The sequence below is a fragment of the Drosophila arizonae genome, chromosome 2 (genome assembly GCF_054131065.1).
Source record: "Drosophila arizonae isolate 15081-1271.41 chromosome 2, UAZ_ARI_1.0, whole genome shotgun sequence".
Classification (NCBI taxonomy): domain Eukaryota; kingdom Metazoa; phylum Arthropoda; class Insecta; order Diptera; family Drosophilidae; genus Drosophila; species Drosophila arizonae.
The window spans coordinates 13,653,094-13,673,437 of NC_142922.1; the positions used below are offsets into that span (position 1 = coordinate 13,653,094).

Below are 20,344 nucleotides of genomic sequence, written 5' to 3' on the forward strand. Positions count from 1 at the left end.
TAGAGAATCAGAGCCAAGCGAAACCGAGCCGAACCGAGCCCCGATGAATGGTCGGCCGAATGCAAAGGATTCGCATTGGCTGCAATGCAAAACAAGCGCAAAGGATTAACAAAAGGGACATTTGCGACTGTCTAAGTGCATTTCCTTGACGGCCCACTCGACACCGGCACTGACAAATGATTGACGAACGCTGCATACAATTCTCCTCCTCCTCTCCTTTCTGATCTGTGAGAAACTCTGCACTTTTCCGATATTTTCCTTATGAAAACTGCGCACTTTTACTTTCAGGCAGCTGACAAAACTGATTTCGGCCAACAAGGGGCTGAGCATTTTATTGACATGGATTCAGCTCATTTGGCGTCCATTGTTTGGCCACCTTTATTTTTCCTTTTCTATTCCTCTTTTTTTGACACATTTCTCAAACCTTTTGTTTGAATGGGTTAATTTGTATATTTAGCTGAGAGCTCCAAGCAACAGCGGCGGCAGGGGCAGCAGGAGCAGCAGCTGGTTTTGTGGTTGCCCTCACCTGGCCGTGAATCAGAAATATTGTGATGCAGCGAATGCAAAGTAGAGTCAATGCGTCTGCATTATCGAATATTGATGCTGTGCATCTCTGCTAGGCATTGGAACAGAAATCCAATTAATCGTTAAGTCCTTGCAGACAGTTTGTGGCACGTTCGTTCACAATTTTGCACCTTTTGCCAGTCAGGCGGGCAAGAAGAAGACAAATAAAACGCAAATCATACGCCGAGAAGTCGATGTTGAGGGCATCTTCGTAATCGATATGCGCCCGCATCCCTAAGATCTCCATAACTCATGGCAATGTGCAAAAGTGAATGTATCGCATATCCTGCATGCTCCTTTGTCCATTGTTTGCCAAAAACTAAAAGATGCAGCAGCCTGTCTCTCCGTCCTCCGTTCTCCGTCTGTTTATCTCCCTTTTAACCTTTTGGCCTTTGTTTGCGCCGCATCGTCATCTGGTGCTGCAATCTGTTTTCCGCATCCTCCATGATTAAACATTGCCAAATGCAGCAAAGTCGATGCCGCATTGATATCAGGTGCTATTCTATGCTCCTGCTGCTGTTTCTCTTCCTGCTCCTACTCTTACTCCTACTCCTACTCCTACTCCTACTCCTACTCCTGCTGCTACTCCTGCTGCTGCTGCTGCCTTAGCTAGACGCGTGTCTATTTGTGGCCAACTGTGATTTGCCGACTGTGGCATTGTCTGTCTGGAGCGTCAGCTGGCGGCAACCAATTGCCACGTGTGGCTGACCCAATTATAAACGATTATGGCAAGATGTTGTTATTTATCTAGCTCAACTTAGGTATGCATACAAATGCCTGCATACCCTGCACTTCAATCGAAATGGCAGGCAAGGGTTAAACGCAAGGCTTATCTAATTTGTTTCATTATAAGACATTGATGGGAATTACGTAAATCAAATGAATATTAATAGAAAAGGTATTAAGGGATATTATTGGAAATAAGGAAATTTACTTCAGTGAACTGATTTCCCTTTATCAATCTTGTAAGTAAACTCTATCTATATAGTCTATATGAAATAGTTTTCGGATAAGACATAATAGACGATATCTATTTAGTACATTTACATTGAAGCTTCTATCCCATCATATGTAATGATAAAATTAATAAACTTAAAAACATATTATTAATCATGTAAATATAAATATTATAGTTAAAAACACAGCTTGATATTTTAAGCAATCTAGAATATAATACAAAAAAAAAAAGTATTAATTCATTAAAAAAAAAAAAAATTTAAAATTAAATAACTAATATTTTCATAATTTTAATTAAAGCTTTCACACTTTGCATATTTTATTTCAGCTACATATTCACATAAGATGTGTAGGGTATTTTGCAGCTGCCATTTCATTATTCACAATTATTTTTGAGGGTATTCTCGTCTGGTGTTGTTGGCATGCTTAATTACCCGCTTAATTATTAACATGCCACTTTGGCCCACATTCGAAGCTTGAGTTTCTGTTTCTTCCAACATAGAAGTAGGTACTGCAAAGTTTACAATATGCAAATACGTGTTTGAATGCGACTTGGGCTAGACTATGGTCGTCTATGAGTGGAGGGAGCACAATTGCAGCTGGGTGAGTGGTGCGAGTTTATCTCAAAGTAATTTCAATCAAAAGGCAGAAATATGCAAAAGCTTTTTAATCAAGCGCCTCAAAGTCGTCGCGGCCAAAGAAACTCGTAAAACGAGCAAAATAGAACAAGAGTTAAGTAAAAATAAAAAAAAAAGAAATAGAAAAAAAAGAAAAACTTTTATTATAATCAGCAGCATCTACAACATCCGCCCCTCTCTTTTAGCTCACGCCGCCTACTTTGTCATTATAATTTTTCTTTTCATTTATATGAAAAAAGAGGAGAAGAGAACGAGACGAGTAAAACCAAATGCATTTTATTATTTATTCGTTATGGCAAGTTTTGCTTGGGTTTTTTAATCAAACTGTTTTGGCTTTTGTTGGCATTGTCTGTCTGCCGGCTAAATGAGAAATGCAGTTGGTCACAGAGCCGTAGTGGAACTCACTTCAAGATTGCTTCGTTCTTATTGGTCCCACTCACAGACACCCACACCAGCAGACACGTACACTTGATTGAGCGTTGGGCATGCGATAAGATAGCGAGCACACAAACACAACGAGCGACACGCAGCGACAACCAACAGCGAATAAGAAAACTTCAAAACACACACCGACACACGCACACATGCACAATTAGAAAGAGTCGGCAACAGAGCTGCACTACCACCACGACAGCTACAACAGCTACTGTAAGAAAACTCACACCACTGAAGTTAGAGGAGAAGATGTTGAGGCGAGCCACTACAAAGGCAATTTGACGCTAAATTCGCCGCAGAAACTTAACGTGGATGAGCAAAGGCAGCGAGGCGTAAGACGAAAGCGAATACGAACACGAAATGCGAAATACGAAAGCGAAGTCGAACCCGAAGTTATTCATTGTTATGGCCATCAGCATTCATTTCCCCTACCCAACGACGACGTCATTGTTGCCTACCTGTGACGTCACGGCTCAAGAAACGCTCAAGGAAATACAACGACCTTCAACGCTCGAGACTCAGTAGCGAAAGAAGCCGCACAAAGAATGAGCGTGTAATGGCCATAAACGGCGATGAGCACAAGAAGAGACTCGCTCGCCGCACTCTCGCTCTCACAGCTCGACCGGCTCGACTCTCTCGGCGCGCCGCGCACATCTGTATCGCGTGCAGTTCTTTAAGATTCTCTCTCTTTCTGTCTCAGACCTGTATCGCTATGTGCATGGATCTGAGACTCGGCCTGGGCCTGGGCCTGGGCACTGGTACTTTGAGTTGTGCGTTCAGTACAACGACGCGCTTTGTATCTTATAGTTCGTTGCGCAGAGTCGCAGATAGATTTTCGGATCGCCGCTCGCAGCTCACATGTGTGGATTGTGGATTAACTCTAATTTGTTTTTGATTGCTGCCCAGGGAACGGCCATGGGAAGGGGAACGAAACGAAACGAAACGTAAGTAAAATGTGCAATTATCTTGGCGCTGCTTTGGTCTCTTGATTTCTGGTTTTTCGATTTCGGGACACTGGCACAAGATAAACGCTCGCACTCCATGGGGACTGCGGCGGCTTGGTGCGGCTGCTGCTGCCTTATCGGAGGCCTCAGTTTGTGGTCTGTCTTGGTGTCTGTCTGTGTCTGCGTACATTTGTCCATCTGCTGTTGAAGTGGGCGTTCTCCTTTGCAATTAAAGAGGCGTTTTATTAATAAACCAAGCGATCCCATCCGCTGGGAATTGCGATTTCAAGTGCTTCTCCACTCCGTTGAGTTGGCAATCACAACACAGAAAAAAAATGAGCTCTGAGGCAGACCCGTTTCAAAGAAATAGTGTCAAAGTAGAAACAATAAAACAATTAAGAGATGGCTGCACGCTAATGAAGCGTAAGAAACTGTGCATGTGTATGTGTGTGCGTGTGCGTGTGTGCAAAGCCAAGGGCAAAAGATCGGTGGAAAACTAGAAAAGTGCGTTAAAGAGACGCGCTCAAGAAATGAGAGCCCGAAGATCAAGTGAAAAACGAAACACCAAACGCCGCTGTTGTTGTTGCTGTGGCTGGCGTCTCAAGCTGCGGGCCTTCCGTTGTCTGCCTGACGATGAGTCAGTGGGAAGAGTTGTTCTGTCCAGCAGCAGCAGCAGATAAACATCAAGAAGAGGCGAACAGGCAAACAGCCCGAGAACGACGATCGCGAGTAACGGCTAAGGGAGAGTGGGTCGCCGTTGTTGTTGTTGTTTTTGTTCTTGTTCTTGTTGCTGCTTCTGAGAAGCGCTCGCAAGAATAAGAATCAAAATAGAATGGGGGAAATAAAATGAAGGCGCTAAACTGCCAGTGAACAGAAGGCGAAGCAGCAACAAAGGCGAATGTTAACAAATCCCCCTCGCTCCCCACCAACTGTTTACGACGAGTCTGTGTTTACTTCTGCCGACGAGCGCCCAGTGTGGCGGGGGGCAGCTGTAGGGGAGCGTGCGTAGGGGACTTTGGGGTACATTGAACTTGGACAAGTGCAGCTCCAGTTGACATTCGAATTACTAAACATATGCATAACTGTTGCCAATTCTATAAATGGGTATGTTGTTTTATGGTTTTCTTTTACTAGTTCTCTTTCTTTTTTTTTTTGCTGACATTGCAAATCGCATATTTTCGTAGGCCAAAAATAATAGAAATAAAAACATAAAAGAAGCAGCTGCAATTGAATTACGAGCAAACGAGACAAAGAAAACGGCACAGCCGGGCGTAGCAAGAAGAGGAAGCGAAAAAAGGAGATGACAATGCCGCTGCATGCGACCCAAAACGGACAAGTTAGACGTGCAGGCAAAAAGAGTACGAGAGAGAGAGAGAGAGAGAGAGTGAGCGAGTCAGGCAGGCAGGCAGGCAGGCGGTCAGGGTTGGATGAGAGCAAGGGAGAATGAGAATGACGATGGCAAAATTTGAGAAAATGTTGCAAGCCACAGCAGAGCAATACCAACAACAACAACAACAGCAACAGCAATAACGAAAACAAGTAAGCAGGATCAAGGACACACAGGCTGTGGGCACACATGTACATGTGTGCCTGTATGTGTGTGTGTGCAAGAGTTCAAAGCGAGAACGAGAAATTGTTACACGTCGCACAGGGCGAACGAGCGAACGAATGTTGAGGCGCAGAGAAAGGCCAGATTAAGGACCAGTTTCGTTTCCTTTGTTGTAGTTGTTGCATGAGTTAATTTTTGTTCCTGCTATGCATATGTGTGTGTGTGTGTGTTAGTGTGTTTTGTTAAAGGTAAGTAGGTAGCAGTTAGGGTAGTTCGGCTAGGTAGCCTACGGCAGAGGATCGCAGGACATGCAGGCAGAATGTAAGTGCAAAACAAGAGGGAATCAAGAAACAAGCGAAGCGAAGTGGAAGAACGGCGAACAAGGGAAGGTTGTTAATGGTTTGGGAGAGCAAATTACTTTCCGAGCGATCGGCGTTGGTACAGTGGTGCAAAATCGAATAAAACCAAGTGCAAAAGGAAGAATGGTTGACTGAATATTGTATTGGTTGTATTTCGTAGATAAAGCACCATATGTTTTTTTGTGGATTAGGACAAGTGATCGTCATGGCGCTAATCCTTACCACCTAAATGGCTATATATTTAGGAGAGAGTAAGAAACAGAGTAAGAGAGGCAGGGAGCGTACCAACTGACCTCATTCTTCTAGGAAACATAACATAGAAACATATTCTAGAATAGCCCATATGTTTCGATGGCTGTCAAATATTTCATATCCAAAATAATATACAGGGATCTAAATTGTTATATGTATAAATGTATTATGATATGTGAATTGTGGAATTTTGGTTTATAAATTAATATATGTATATATAAGTATGTATGTATATGCATACGTCAAATTGTATAGAGGCAGACCGACCTTGTTTCTATTTTCTTTCATTCGTTGCTTTTTTATAACTAAACATCTGAAAAATACATGTATTTAGATATAGACATATTTCGCAAGGGCAATTATAAAACAATTTCTAAATTTCCATGACCTCATTAGGAATTTCATGCTGATTAAATACAGATGTTCTAGGATCTATGCTATTGAGAAGCATTAACATAGGAAAAGATCGAAATAGTAATTCAAAGCTGATTTGCTGATAGTTTTACCCCTTATGCCCGACAATCATTTATCACCTGTAATAAAATCCTTTTACTGTTCTATCCTTGCATGCAGCTGATCACACACATCGAAGTTGTCAACGCTCAGCGATAATTCGAGTGGATTTTAATTTGACACCAACCGGAGCAACGGCACACGATCCAAACAGCAACGTTATCGAAAGGGAAGGCGAGCAAAGGAGCAAGGGGCAAGTAGCAAGTAGCTAGGAGTGAGGAGGAGCGAGGAGCGAGGACTACGAAAAGGCTCATTGGGTTATGCGCTCGTGCCACATGAAGCATTAGGCAAACAAATTTGCCTCTGGCTCCGACAGCGACTCCTGCGACTGCGAGCAAATGTCGAGGGGTTGTTGAGTTCATAAGGAAGTTGCGGCGCATGTGAGGGTCGAGACAAAGCAAGCGACAAGCGATCCTGCCGAGGACGAGCTATGCCTATCGGCCACACCAATGCCAGCTGAACGCTGAGGGTTAGAGCCACCGATACACGCGCCCAGCCAGTGGCTGCCCTGGTCGGTCTTATCTTAAAGCTTACCAGACCAAGCCAGGCCGGGAGGGTGCCGACGAAAACGAGCAGATGTTCAGAGCTGGAAAACCAGACGAGTCAACAATTACGCCTTGAGTTCAGTGTAGGGGAGGGGCAGCAGGCTTCCATTTGCCATTTGGCGATTCAAAGGACGCGTGCGCGGCGTGCGTAGAGCTTCGTAAAGGACGTGAACTGAAATCCTGCGGCAGACATACGCCACTTGGCTATATTGAAAGGGCTGGGGAACTGGGGCTCATTCTAGGAGCTGCTTAGCTGTCAGTTTCGTGTTTGAAGCTCTACAAAATTTGTAAGTTTAGAATGTCGGCGGATAAACATTTAGAAATTGTAGAATTCAGCTTGGCAGATGAGAGTGCGGCAAAAGTAAAAGCAGCAGCGGCAGCAGCAGACGAGAAAGCGCCCAAATCATTCAAAACATCCGAGAAGGAGAACTGTGTTAGGAAATCCCCGACAGCTGGCACGGCCACAGCGAGCCACGGTGCAACTGCAGCAGCGACAGCATCCAGTGCAACAGCAACTGCATTAGCTAGTGCTGCTGGTGCAACGCCATCGAAGGCGGGGCCGGCCACGCCCAGCGGCGCAACGGTTCGCCAGAGCAGCCAGGCAGCCGGCCAGGATGCGACCGATGGCATGGGCAATGGCACGGAGCTCAAGTTTCAGTCGTATGTAAATGGCAACGGCAACGGCGTTTACAAGATCCTCAAGACGCTGGGCAAGGGCAACTTTGCCAAGGTGAAGCTCGCCCTCCATGTGCCCACCGGGCGCGAGGTGGCCATCAAGGTGATAGACAAGACGCAGCTGAACGCCAGCGCCCGGCAGAAGCTGTACCGCGAGGTGCGCATCATGAAGCTGCTCAACCACCCGAACATCGTCCGCCTCTTCCAGGTGATCGAGTCGGAGCGCACGCTCTACCTCATCATGGAATATGCCAGCCGCGGCGAGCTATTCGATCACCTGGTCAAGAACGGACGCATGCGGGAGCGCGACGCCCGGGTCATCTTCCGCCAGCTGGTCTCGGCCATCCAATACTGTCACAGCAAGTTCGTCGTCCATCGCGATCTGAAGGCCGAGAATCTGTTACTCGATCAGCACATGAACATCAAGATCGCCGACTTTGGATTTGGGAACACCTTCGATCCGAATGCCCAGTTGGAAACGTTTTGCGGTAGTCCGCCGTATGCCGCTCCGGAGCTCTTTATGGGCCGCAAGTATGCGGGCCCCGAGGTGGACGCCTGGTCGCTGGGCGTGGTGCTCTACACGCTGGTCAGCGGCTCCCTGCCCTTCGACGGCGGCACACTCAAGGAGCTGCGAGAGCGCGTCCTGCGCGGCAAGTACCGCGTGCCCTACTACATCTCCATGGACTGCGAGAATCTGATGCGCAAGTTTCTGGTGCTCAATCCGGCCAAGCGCACCACCCTTAACAATGTGATGAGCGACAAGTGGATCAATCTGGGCTACGAGGAGGCTGATCGACTGCGACCGTATCGCGAGAAGCCGATGGAGCTACAGGACGCCATTCGGCTGGATATGTTGGTCAACATGGGCTACAAGCGGCGCGACGTGGAGGCGTCGCTGAGAGGCCAAGCCTTCGATGACATCTACTGCACCTACATGCTGCTGGGCGTGACCAAGCCGCGCAACTCCCGCCAAACATCGTCGGAGACCGCCACGTCGGACAGCTCCTCTTCCAGCGCACTGCCTGTCGCCAGCTGTGTGCAGGTGATGATGCCCCTCGAGAAGACTCTCTCGGCCACGAACCGCCCGCTGCCGCCACGCGTGGCCAATGCTCTGGCAACGACAACCACAACGGCGACGGCGACGGGCACGGCAACGGCATCAGCCAGCCCTGCACACACCACACACAATCCGAGCAGCGCTGCTGCAGCAGCTCCACCCGCCAAGCCCACACGCCGCACACCCGCCCGCAAGCCAGCCTCCTCTAGCTCGGCGAGCACCAGCACCGCCACCTCCACCAGCGCCAGCTCCAGCGCCACCACCACGCCCAGTCGCGCCCGCTCACCGCTGCCGCCCCATGGCAGGCGTACAGCCGGAGCCAATGTCTCGGGCGGCGTTGACGTCAAGCCGACGCTGCTCAGCGCCCAGCGACAGCTGGCCCAGACGCAGAAGATAGCGAAGAGTCCACAGCGCTTCCACTACCAGGGCTCGGGCCGCCGTCCCAGCACGCTCTACGAGAAGGCCGATCCGATCACGCAGACGAACGGGAGTCAGCTGCCCAAGTCGCCCATGGACGGGCGTCTGCTGGAGCGGCTGCAAGTCAATGGCCAGCCGGCTGGCGCCTGCAGCGCTGCCTCCGGCCGAACCACGCCCACACCCATGGCCACAGCGACGCCGTCGGAGAAGTCCTCCGACAAGCCGTTCACGCGCAGCAACGTGGCCCGGGCGACATTTCACTTCGGCCAGGGCCGCAGTGGCAAAAATGGGCGCACCTCGGGCAACTGCGAGGAAGACGCCTATCAGGCGCCGCCACTGTCGGCGGACGACACCAAGCCCGCCTCCCGGGTGGGCTTCTTCTCCAAGCTGACGGCGCGCTTCGGCCGTCGGGTCATTCACCTGAACGAGAAGGACATCGCTGAGCAGCGCAAGAACTTGACCAAGTAGCAATAACGCATATATATACATATCACTATGTATGTGTATTAGTGCCAATCTATATCTGTATATATGACTGTGCATGCATCTATATGTATATATATATTATGTGTATATAAATATACATATATATACATACATACATATCGTACATATATATCGTCCATGTACGCCGCGAAACCCAAATGAGAATCGCCCTTCGCTCTAGCCTCCAAGTGTCAGCGAGTTTTTGGAAAGTACAAAACGAACCATACAAAAATCTCAAAAAAATACACAAATCATAAATGGAAACGAGAACTGAGCAAAAGAAAAACTCACACAATCAAATAGGCAAAGGAAATCATAGAATCGAATCCACATCGAGTGCGAAAACTTAAGTGAAAATTGTTAACTGCTCTTTAGAACTATAAGTGATAGTAGAGTAAATATTTAGTTCGTATATTTTTTAAAATGCAAGACAAACAAAAATAGAACAAAAGAAATATGAATACATACATACACACACATATACTTTGCAATAAAAATTAATTTCAATTTTAATTTAAGCATAATGATTATTAATCTTTGGCTTTGGGGGAATTTCATTCCAATTGGAGTTTGGCATATTTCTGCTAAAAAGAGTTAAGAAGCTATTTCGATTGGAATTTCTTAAGTTCTTTTCTTAAACAGCTCAAAGTCGAAATTTCAATTAGAGTCAAATGTAATTCGAATTGGCAATAGCTCCCAAACTGTATTCAGTGACTCTCAAACCGCTTTTCATATTAGCAAATTTACATTCCTATTTCTTTTATAAAACTGCAAATCTAATTGGAGTGCCGTGGAATGCCTCTAAAACCGCAAGCAGTGACTCTGCAACTGTGTCATTATTTTTTCGCACAGCAATTTTCAGCTCGCGTGTGGCTCAAACATTAAGCCACTCGGGCCGAGGGGTTCAACTTGGCTCGAATGTGTGTGTGTGTGTGTGGTGTGGGTTTGGTGTAGTGGAGGTTAACACGAAGCCGCAATCATTTTGCACATTTGGAGAATTGCCTGAGCAAATACAACGAAAGGCAACAACAAGTTGGGCGGCTCAGGCGTCGGCGTAGGCGTCGAACGGCGGAAGGAAAAGGCGTTCACATGGCCATCAGTATAAACCAATAACAATATCCGGGAAATTCCGCAGAAGGGTGCCGACTAGTAAACGGTGGGAACTAACTAACTAAAAAAAAAAAAAAAAAAACAGGGCCTGGGCCTAAACTAAGGGTTGCAACCAGAACTTTGGACTTATTAGACACTTATTGAAAGCGGAAGTTCGAGCGGGTTTCATTTGTTTGGCGGAAGAAAGAAACAGGCGGAAGGAAGAAGGGTTGGCCCAACAGGTAAAAGGTCTCACATAAATTATGAAAATGCATTCAAATGCTGGAAAAGCATTTTCCGATAAGATACAGTGCAAACAGATTCGTTTCTATTTGCTGTGCTGGGCTGATAAAATCGAATTCGAAAAAAATACTTGAAGCTAATAAGCAAATAAAAGTTGACTACGCAAACAAGTCAATATTTTAGCTGGCCATTGATTAGATATGATCTAAATATACCTATAAATATATATATAGAGATATACACGTATATAGCCACAATCGGTGCTTATCAAGGATTGAAGTGTGTACAAGATTTGACAAATGGTGCAGGCAGCAATCGGCCCAAATTCCGATTAGATAAGCTAAAACAGCCAGCCGAGTTCCTTGCAACCATGATATCACTTAAACTACCATTAGATTCATACTTATTTCCACGAATATCCCTTTCACATTTGCCAGGCATAAACTGTGAGCGGAAATGCCAATAAGAAAGCGTCTGGCTAATCAGCAGAACAAAGGCTAATTTGCGGCAAAAGTCGTCTAACGACCATGTAAATGAAACCAAAGACCCAACCAGAACCCAACCAGAGCCCAACCAGAAATCCAACCAGAAACTGTAACTGAAACTGAAAACTGAGCCCAAACAATCCGGTGAAAGAAAGCAAATATTAACAAAAGAACATGCAAAAGGACAACGTCTTTGCCAGGATACACTGAGCAACTAATTGAGGGTGGATTCGTCCTTAGAATTTGTGCTCAAGTGCCTGGCCAACGCCTTGAGTGTGACTTGTGGCAGAAATTATGTCAATACAGACCCCAAAAGCAGCAACTTTTTGTAACTGTAGTAGTGCATTTCCTGCGTGTGTGTGTGTGTATGTCGTTGGGTTTTACTTTTTTTTTCTTATTTTCTTCTTGGTTCCATTGTTTGGCCTGGGTAAATATTTCAAGAAAACGCCAGAAGAAAACACAAATAAGTGTGGCCAGCTTAAGCGGTTAACGGTTAATGTCAAGTGGGGTCGATGCTGAGTTTCCACTGCGATTTCTTTTGATTTTTCTTGTCGCTATTTTGCGGTTGTTTGCCTCATTTTTTGTTTCCAGCATTTGGCCCTTGGCGCTTGAGTCTTCGCGCCAGCCAATTAGTCGAATTTATTTTCTGTTTTCTTGTTTTTTATTTTATAACTCTTTTTTTCCTGTTCGGCTTCTTCCTGCAATACCTTGCTCAAGTTGCCCTTAATTAAGGCTGAGCATATTTGTGCTTCTCTCTTTCAGTGTCTAAGTTCTGCAACTATTTTGTCTCATTTTCCGCCTGACTTAAGCGTTTAATAGTTTTCAGTTTTACAGTTTTTGCTTGCTTTAGTTTCACATGCTCCTCGGAGGGCTGACTCGTTTTCTTGTTCGAAGTTGAAAACTTTTTCTTATTGGAAAGGGTTCGAAACTTTGCTCAACTGAAGTTTTTTGTGGTCTTCGGGCAGTTAATCAATTTTTCGCCGTTTGCCCTCTCTTTTATGTATACATATACATATATATTTTTTATTTTTGGAACTTTGTCTTTCATGGCATGTGGAAAAGTTTATTAGAGAAGCGAGTCTGTGGCTTGTTTCTGGCCAAAAAAGTTTTAATTAAGAAAACCTTGAAATGATTTATTGATTAGCTCCACCAGCTCTCTGCGCACACATGCGAACAGAAGCTGCCTTAAGCTAAGCAAAGGCGCTGCCCAGCCCACAGAAAAACTAAACAGCCAATGAAATTTCGAGCCGACTTGCAAGTTAATCAGCGCGGCGAACGAGCGCCAATGCTTTTAATGAAAGATAAGTGAGAGACGAGGCGAACTTGTGGGCAGAGGGAGATAGTGAACTAAATCAAAGAGGCAGCCAAGCGACGATGACGGCGAACAGCAAATACGAAACGCGGCGAAATCAATTGTGTAGCCAAAGGAGAAGCAGCGCAGCGCAGCGGCTGAGGCATGGCGAGGAGGGCAGCGCTGCGGCGAGGGGAGTGAGCGACTAACGATCGAAAGCGGCGATTTCTCTCTGGTCTCGCCTAGTGATTCGCTGAGGCGCGCTGCTTATGGAAGCGCAAAGAAATACACCCACAACACACAGACACACACACGCGAGCACGCACACTTAGACATCGTCACAGTCTGCTCACTAAGCGTAACATAATAACAATTGAGCAATATTCGTTTGAATCTCTGTCTCTTTTACTGGCCAATGCGCAACAAGAACTTGAACTGAGCTCGACTTTTACACACACACACACACACACACTCGCACTAGCTCTCAAAATGGTGCCTATTTCCGGTACAAACTACAAGTGATCGACTGCACCTTAGTCTCCTCTGCCTCCTCTCCCCACGCCTCCTCGAGCAGAGCCCTCGTTAGTTTGGCCTGTGCCGCACATTTCACGCCTATCGCCCCGCCCACCGCGTGAGCCGCTTTTTAATTGCAATCATTATACAAAGATAATCAGTGCGTACTCCCTCACAGGTCGAAGCGTTCTTCGTGACAGAGGCAGCCAACTTGGAGCGGATGTGCTGCAACTGTGGCCACAATACAAAAGAGCGGAACTACTCTTGAAAGATTTGCGCTGGCCACCGCCACCACCAGCAGCACCAGCACCAGCACCACCTTTGCTGACCCGTGCTTTATGTTGCCTGTCTGTGGAGGCAGCAGCAGCAGCAGCAACAGCAGCATCGACAACCACCAACGTGGCAACGGCATCGGAACTTTGCTTCATGGGCGACGCTTTTACCTTTTACTGTTTGCTGTTTACTGTTTACTGTTTGTTGCTTTCTCGCATATTATTAACTTTTCGCCTTTTTTAATAAGTATTTTATGTCGCGTTTCCCCCTTTTCATTTCATTCATTTCGGGCTTGGTGCGTGCTATATGGCTGCAACTTGTTGTGGCAGGGGCCGTGGCAGGGTGTGAGATTGGCTTCAGGGTGTGCGTGCCACTTGTTGTTGCTGCCGTGCTGCACGTGGGAAACATTACATGTATGAATGTGAGTATGTGTATGTGTGTGTGTGTGTAGATATGCGACGACTTGTTAGTCAGCGCCCATAGTTAACGATTAAGCTTCCGCCTTGGCAATCTAACACATTTGAATCTTTGAACGAGTTCGAGCCAAACAGCACCAGAATGGGTCTATGTAATGCGATGCTTCAATGATTTCGACACAGTATGGGAGATACTTAAAACGCGAACGGGGCTTTGAGATCCATAGAATCGACACTCAAACCGAAATCGAATCGAAATAGTTATCCATAGGCGACACGCCAAGTGCACGAGCATCCGGTCTAGAGATCATTGGGGTGGGGACTGTATATTTTTTACTTTCTAAGTATTACAGGGGTACAACAAGTGCATTATGATGGATAATATCTCTCAGTGTTATTTAGAGTGAGATACTAGACGATAAACATTAGTTTATGAAATTCGAATGGGCTATGATTTAGCGATATAAAGAATGGAAAATACCATCCCTTCGCTAAAATTTTTTTTATTTTAATATATAATAATATTTGGACTTTAAATTAAAAGTAAGCACTCATTACAAATCATTGATTTACATATAAAACAAAAAATAATGTTCTTTATTTTATATTATTTTATTTTTCAATTATTTATTTCATTATTAAAAATACAGGAAAAAATTAAACAAACTAAAATATTTGCAACAGATTAAATGAAAATTGAATGACAATTAAACAAAATTGCCTTATAAATATTTTACTTATGAGTTCTAATAATTAATGAGTTATAATAATTAAATTTTTATATGCAAAATAGACAAATATCCTAAAAAAAATAATAATGATCATTATATTAAAAAAATTAAATAGCTAAGCAAGTTGGAGGATTTAAATATAATTTTAAAAATTAAAAATAAAATCATAAATATAAATTATACAATAAATTTACTATCTTGATCCAATATTATTTTATAAATAATTAAAGTAATAATTAAAAATAATTGATATACTAATAAAAAAAAATTTAATAAGTAAATAAATAAATTTTCAAATAAATTTCTGTTTGGATTTCCCTATTCACTTGCTATATAAAACAAAATCTGAGTTTTATACTTTAATTATTTATGAATGAAATAGTTCGTCTATTCTAATATTTTGAAGTGTATCTAGCTGTTGTTGATCAATGTTTCGCTTAACTTGTCTTGTTTTTAGATTAGAGTTAAGCTTTGCTGACAATTTTCAATGTGCGCTCGTATAGATCTAACTATATATCTAGTATATTATATATATACATATGTAAGTGCCTGTAAATGTTTAGTTGGCACTGGATTTATCTCAGCGCTCGCTTCGGTGTCTAGATACTAGATAGTTAGATGGCCGCTCGCATTCGACAGTCATTGTAGTTGTCCGAGTCCGAGTCAGACTTTGTCGTATTCGTTTTACTCATGCATGGCGGGCAGTATTTCGAAATACGAAATAAATTACACTTGATTATCTTGTTGCTCGGCTGCAGCAGCAGCAGCAGCTGCACGTTGTTGTTGCGTCGCCAGCTCATATCCGAAATAAAAAACAATCTCACAGATACAGATGGACAGCTCGGCAGCCAGACGGCGGCAGGGAGAGTCAGACAGACAGACAGACAGCCCGCCAGTCGCTGGGCATGCGTTGATATTCTACAAGTCATTTGCTGACTTAATTTCCAAAGCGAATAGCGCGCGCGATCGTTGAAATGGGAAACTCGGTCCGTGTTGGCGACTGCTGGTGGGGGATAGCGAGGGTGGTGGGGGCTGCAGGGGGTATAGGGTTGCAGATCAGCATGAAACGACTATTCGGCTCGGGGTCGCGGCTTCTGCTCAGCGAGGCGTGCAACTTGGTCCAACGCTCAAGTGAACGATTGCCATTGGCCAATGGTCAGAGCTCGAGTCGAGACCCAGACTTGTGCTTTATGTTAGTTTACGTCAATGTATATGTGTGTGTGTGAGTATGTGTGTGTGCTTTATTTAATTCTAGATAATCATAACGACTTGTTGCTATAGTTAGCTTTTGTAGATACCTCGGTCTGTGCGGCTGCTGTGTTTAGCTTTTTTTAGGGTAATTTTCTTTTTGCAATTGAATGAATTTGCGTTGTAGTCGCGGTTTTTTATTGTTTAGTTTCAATAGAAGATTACGCGGTCCCCAGATGGACGCTGTTAGATGTGTGTTTAGATGGTTGCGCTCAACTGCTGATGTCGCTGCTGTTGCTGCTGCTGCCGTTGTTGTTGTTGTTGTGGCAGAATTTTCACTTCCGTTCTTAAAACGATTTCCGGTTTAGCAGTTAGCTGAGAGTTGTCCGAGCATGGCGAAACCGTCGAAACTTTCCACGTGGCATTTTCCGAGCACAAGCCATACTAAATATTCAATGTGAACAACTTTCTTCAAACCTTACACTGTCCGACTCGGCAAAGTTTTGCCAAAGGCGGCCGTGCAGGGACTTGGCCAGGCATTGTGCGCCTAAAAGTCAACTTTAATTTACATTTTGCATAAGTAGCCTTAGGTGCACTTACTTAGGCCGACATAAGAGCAGCTAAGCAGCCAGGCAGGCAGCCAAATGAGAAGTTTTTGTTGCTGCCGCACATGTGGCAAATATGAAAAGAAAACTGGCAAAGTAGCAACAGCAGAAGCAGCAGAAGCAGCAGCAGCAGCAGCAGGAGATGCAGCATAGCGGGCACACAAAGTTAGGGGGGTAAGAGCAACAGGGGCGCACAGGCGCTGGCTTCGTGACTCAAGCAACCGGGCCAAAGTTGGGCCTGTTCAAATTAAACACAACACACATAGCGATAACAACTGCAACAACAACAACAACAATGCGGGGATATGCAAAGTTCATGACGGCAAAAAGAAACCAAACTGAACGACTGAAAGATACCAAATAACACAAATTTATTATCATAAATATAATATAATGTATGTAAATATGCATAATTAAAGATATTTTTATAGTTAAATAAAATCTAAAAAAATAGTAAATTTATTTCCCTTAAAATATTAAATTGTATAACATTGTTGCTCTGAGTCACATAAAAAAATAAAATAAGATACAAAATAAATACTGACGATTGTCTGATTCGACGATTTCAGATTTTACCAACTTTAGCTTTTAGGCTCCCCTATATAAATATATATTATATAGAAAATTTGGAAGACATGATAAGATTTACGTAAGGAAACTAGTTAGTTTCCTTTAAGGCTTTGTTCCCAATCGCAGACTTATAGCAATAGTAAAATTAATATGTTAAATTCGAGCAGGAATAAATTTGGCTTACAATTGGCTTACAATTTGCAAATTTGATAAAAATGATGTCAGTCAATTTTTGAATTCAATGAATCCGTTTTAATACTAGTAATATATTGAAAAATAAGAGATAAGGGTATATTGGCTTTGTCGTATGATCAACATAAAATGAAACACGCCTTTTACTCAATAAATAAATTATATATTCTGTTTTCAACTCATACACAATGCTTGCTGCAGCGTACCCTATAGATGTGTCTAGAGGGTATTTTTGCATCTGGGAAAAAAAAAAAACTCATTTACACGTCGGCAACTTGCGTGGAGGAGCTGACTGCCAGCAGCTAGCAGCAGCAGCGGCAACAACAACAGCAACAACAAGAACTACAAACAATACAACAACAAGAATAATAACGAGTCCTCGTTCTGGGCTAGGACCTGGGCTGGCTTTGCATAGGTGGGAGCAAATGCTTAAGACTTGTTTCCTTGTATTTTGTCATTTAAGCTGAAAATAATTGCAACTGCTTGTAAATGTTGCACGGCGGCAGCAATAACAGCAGCAACAACTAGCAGCGTCTGCTGACAGCAGAAGTATAACATGTCGCATCATTACACACACACACACACAGACACACACGCACATACAGGCAGTCGGGCACACTTATACAAAAGCAACTTCAGCAATTTCCGCTTCCGTCTGCCTCAAGAGGCGGCGCCTAGCCAAACGGCTCCCCAAACCCCCAAACGTCTCGTCTTCTTAGTCAGCGCCAATTTTTATATGCCACACACACACACACATACACACATTACTGGCGGAAAGAGAGAAAGGATAAAGACATAGAGGCAGGGCTATATAAATGAAAAGAATTGCAAGTCAACGTTGCGTTAAGAGTAACTAAAATTAAAATGGACACAGGCTACGGCCGAGCCTTGCATATGGTCCTGGTCTAGCGCCTCCCCCCGCTGCCTCAGCCAGTTCTCGTGCAGCCCCCGCATCAACGTCACTTTTCTTGCCATTTCATCTTAAGTAGCACACAAATAAGCGTAAACAAAGCCAAGCGAACAGCTGTGGAGTGAGAGCTCACAAAGGCATATCTCCCTCTATCTCGCTTTCGCTCGTTCTGCAGCTTCTTCTTCTTCTTATTTACATATGCAGCTCCATCTGCCAGGCAGTCTATGTGTTGACTTTCTAATTAAAAAATGAAGTCCACTCGTTGCACACAAAAGCATTTCATTTGCCGAAGACTTTGGGGCCTTCGGTCAGTTCAGTCTTAAGTCTATGGCTCGCTTTTAATGGATGGGTACTTACCAAAATTTAAGCGGCTTTCTCATTGGATAACTTCTCGATATGGTGTAACCTGCAATTAAAGAGCAAACAGTTGCACGAGGCGCACAAGAATGTTGTGATTAGTATTTTGTACATTTGCTTGACGATTTTAGGGCTGGAAGAGAACAAAATCTGGTTAGGAAAAAGGACACTCAATTGGTTAGCTAATCGGTACGGTACTACAGATGTATCTAAACTTTCGCTTAAACAGATTATATTGATTAATCTTTAATTTTTGATAGGTTTCAAATTATTTATTTTGTCATTTACATGCCATCCCCAGCATTTCTTACTTATGCCATCATGTTAAGCTGCAAGTGAAACTAGAAAAAATAAAGTAATAACAATATTCAACAGAAAATTTAATACATAAATAATATTATAATATATAAATATTAATAAAATAAAGTTTGAGTAATATCAAAATATATGAATATATTTTAATATTTAAAATAAAAATAATATAAAGTATCAAGGAAAAACTAATTATTTAATTTCAAATCTCAATCTAATCAATCAAGAAAAATATAATATTTTAGGTATTTAAATAAATTATTAAATTTGTTCTTAAATGAATCATAAACTTAATGAAAACTTGCTGCTTTTTATTTAGTTTATAAACTTTGCTAGTGCAAGCTACTAAATTATGTTTTCTTTCCCTGCCAAAGGTCTTGTCGATAGTCTTCTATTACATAAGCTACATAATCAAAGGGAAACACAGCTCAATGTTTAAGGGTTCTATTAGAGTTTTCGAGTCTTGGAGAAGTAAAGTGTTGTCACTATCAATCAATACATATTATTGTAGTTTTTTATGTTTGGTTTTTGTTTTTGTTGTGTTTTTGCACCAATACCATTTGCGATATTTTACCCTTAATTTAAGTTTACATAGCCATTGGCGATTTCGTTACAGCGGAAACTGCGTTGCGCCTCAGCCTTAGCTGCTGGCGGAGTTAGCGGCTCTGTTTGGATGCCACCATGACTGGACACTGGCCAGCGCCAGCGGCAGTGACTGCGGCTGTGGCAGTGGCTGTGGCAGTGGCAATAGCTCGTGGCAAGTTCTTGCCTGGACTTGGGCCTGTGAGTGGGCCGGTGTTTGGCGTTGGTACGCTTGATGCTGATGTTGTTGGTGGCACATTTTGTAGCCGGCGCGTTTGAACACAAGTATTATTTGGGGGATGCAGTAAGGTGCGGGGTCAACTCAGTTCAGGTATCAACACAAAAACTTTTAAGCGCTGCGGGCAACTGAGGGGTCAAGAGCGGGTGTCACTAAACACTTTTGCATGTCGTTGTTAATTTATTTTAAATTTTTTTTTTTTTTAATATATATATTATTTTCATAAAGTGGCAACATAAATAAAATATAAGGCACAGCCGAGTTGAATGCTATATTTTATACATTCTCTTGGTATCACTTCATGCACTGCCGTCAGTTCGGCTACACTTTTTATTTTCTCTTTTATTTGTTGTTTACTCAAAATACGTTGTTTTTCCAAATTTTCAATTCATTTTAATTTTACATGTTTGCTATTTTTTATATTCAATTTATAAGTTGTTTTTTTTTTGTTTGTTTGTTTTTTTTATTTATTTTTTTTTTTATAGTAATTATTTGAAATATGTTTTGCACATTTTGTAGAATTTATATTTAGAAATTTTGTTTCGTTGCCGCAGCGCTTTTTGTGAGACGTTTATTCGACGTAAATTAGTTGATGGGTTTCATTTTTATCTTTGTTCATAATTTAGTTAATAATTTTTGAATCGAGTTTCTATGGAAAGGTTCAGAAATAGATTTATTAAATGAAAATATATATCAATATATATTTCAAGAGAAAAGAAACCTACTAAAGAATTATAAAGAAGATTTAAGAGAAAATTTTACAGAAAAGATAAAAATATATAATTGTATCAAGTATAAATAATTATAATTGTTATAAAGTAAAACTTGAAAAAATTATAAATTTTACATGAATTTATATAATAAATACATTTTTATAATATAGAAAAAAAGAGTAAAAAAAATATTTACAATAAATAGATTTTTTTTAAATCAATTATTTTTTAATCATAGTCATTTT

General features: G+C 42.8%; 2 protein-coding genes across 18 annotated transcripts in view; one reads left to right on the forward strand and one right to left on the reverse strand.

Moving 5' to 3' along the window:
- pros (homeobox protein prospero) overlaps positions 1–20,344 on the reverse strand; it is an 82,510-nt gene that overhangs the window by 51,062 nt on the left and 11,104 nt on the right. For 9 of the 15 annotated variants that reach the window (XM_089475172.1, XM_089475177.1, XM_089475162.1 and 6 more), the window contains one exon: positions 18,255–18,303. The gene's annotated coding sequence lies outside the window, so the exon portion shown is untranslated. Of the gene's footprint in view, positions 1–18,254; positions 18,304–19,140; positions 20,036–20,344 lie in introns of all 15 variants that reach the window. The other 6 variants (XM_089475185.1, XM_089475212.1, XM_089475193.1 and 3 more) reach the window with 1 other exon arrangement.
- KP78a (serine/threonine-protein kinase KP78a) lies at positions 3,341–9,904 on the forward strand. Of its 3 annotated transcripts, none has more exons than XM_089475263.1 (2): positions 3,341–3,538; positions 6,272–9,904. In XM_089475263.1, exon 2 carries the CDS (start codon positions 7,055–7,057, stop codon positions 9,371–9,373), a length of 2,319 nt encoding a protein of 772 aa, XP_089331389.1. In that variant the 5' UTR covers positions 3,341–3,538; positions 6,272–7,054; the 3' UTR covers positions 9,374–9,904. The 3 variants fall into 3 exon arrangements, with proteins under 3 accessions (XP_089331389.1, XP_089331403.1, XP_089331396.1); XM_089475277.1 differs by lacking the exon at positions 3,341–3,538 and adding an exon at positions 5,096–5,919; XM_089475270.1 differs by lacking the exon at positions 3,341–3,538 and adding an exon at positions 5,974–6,172.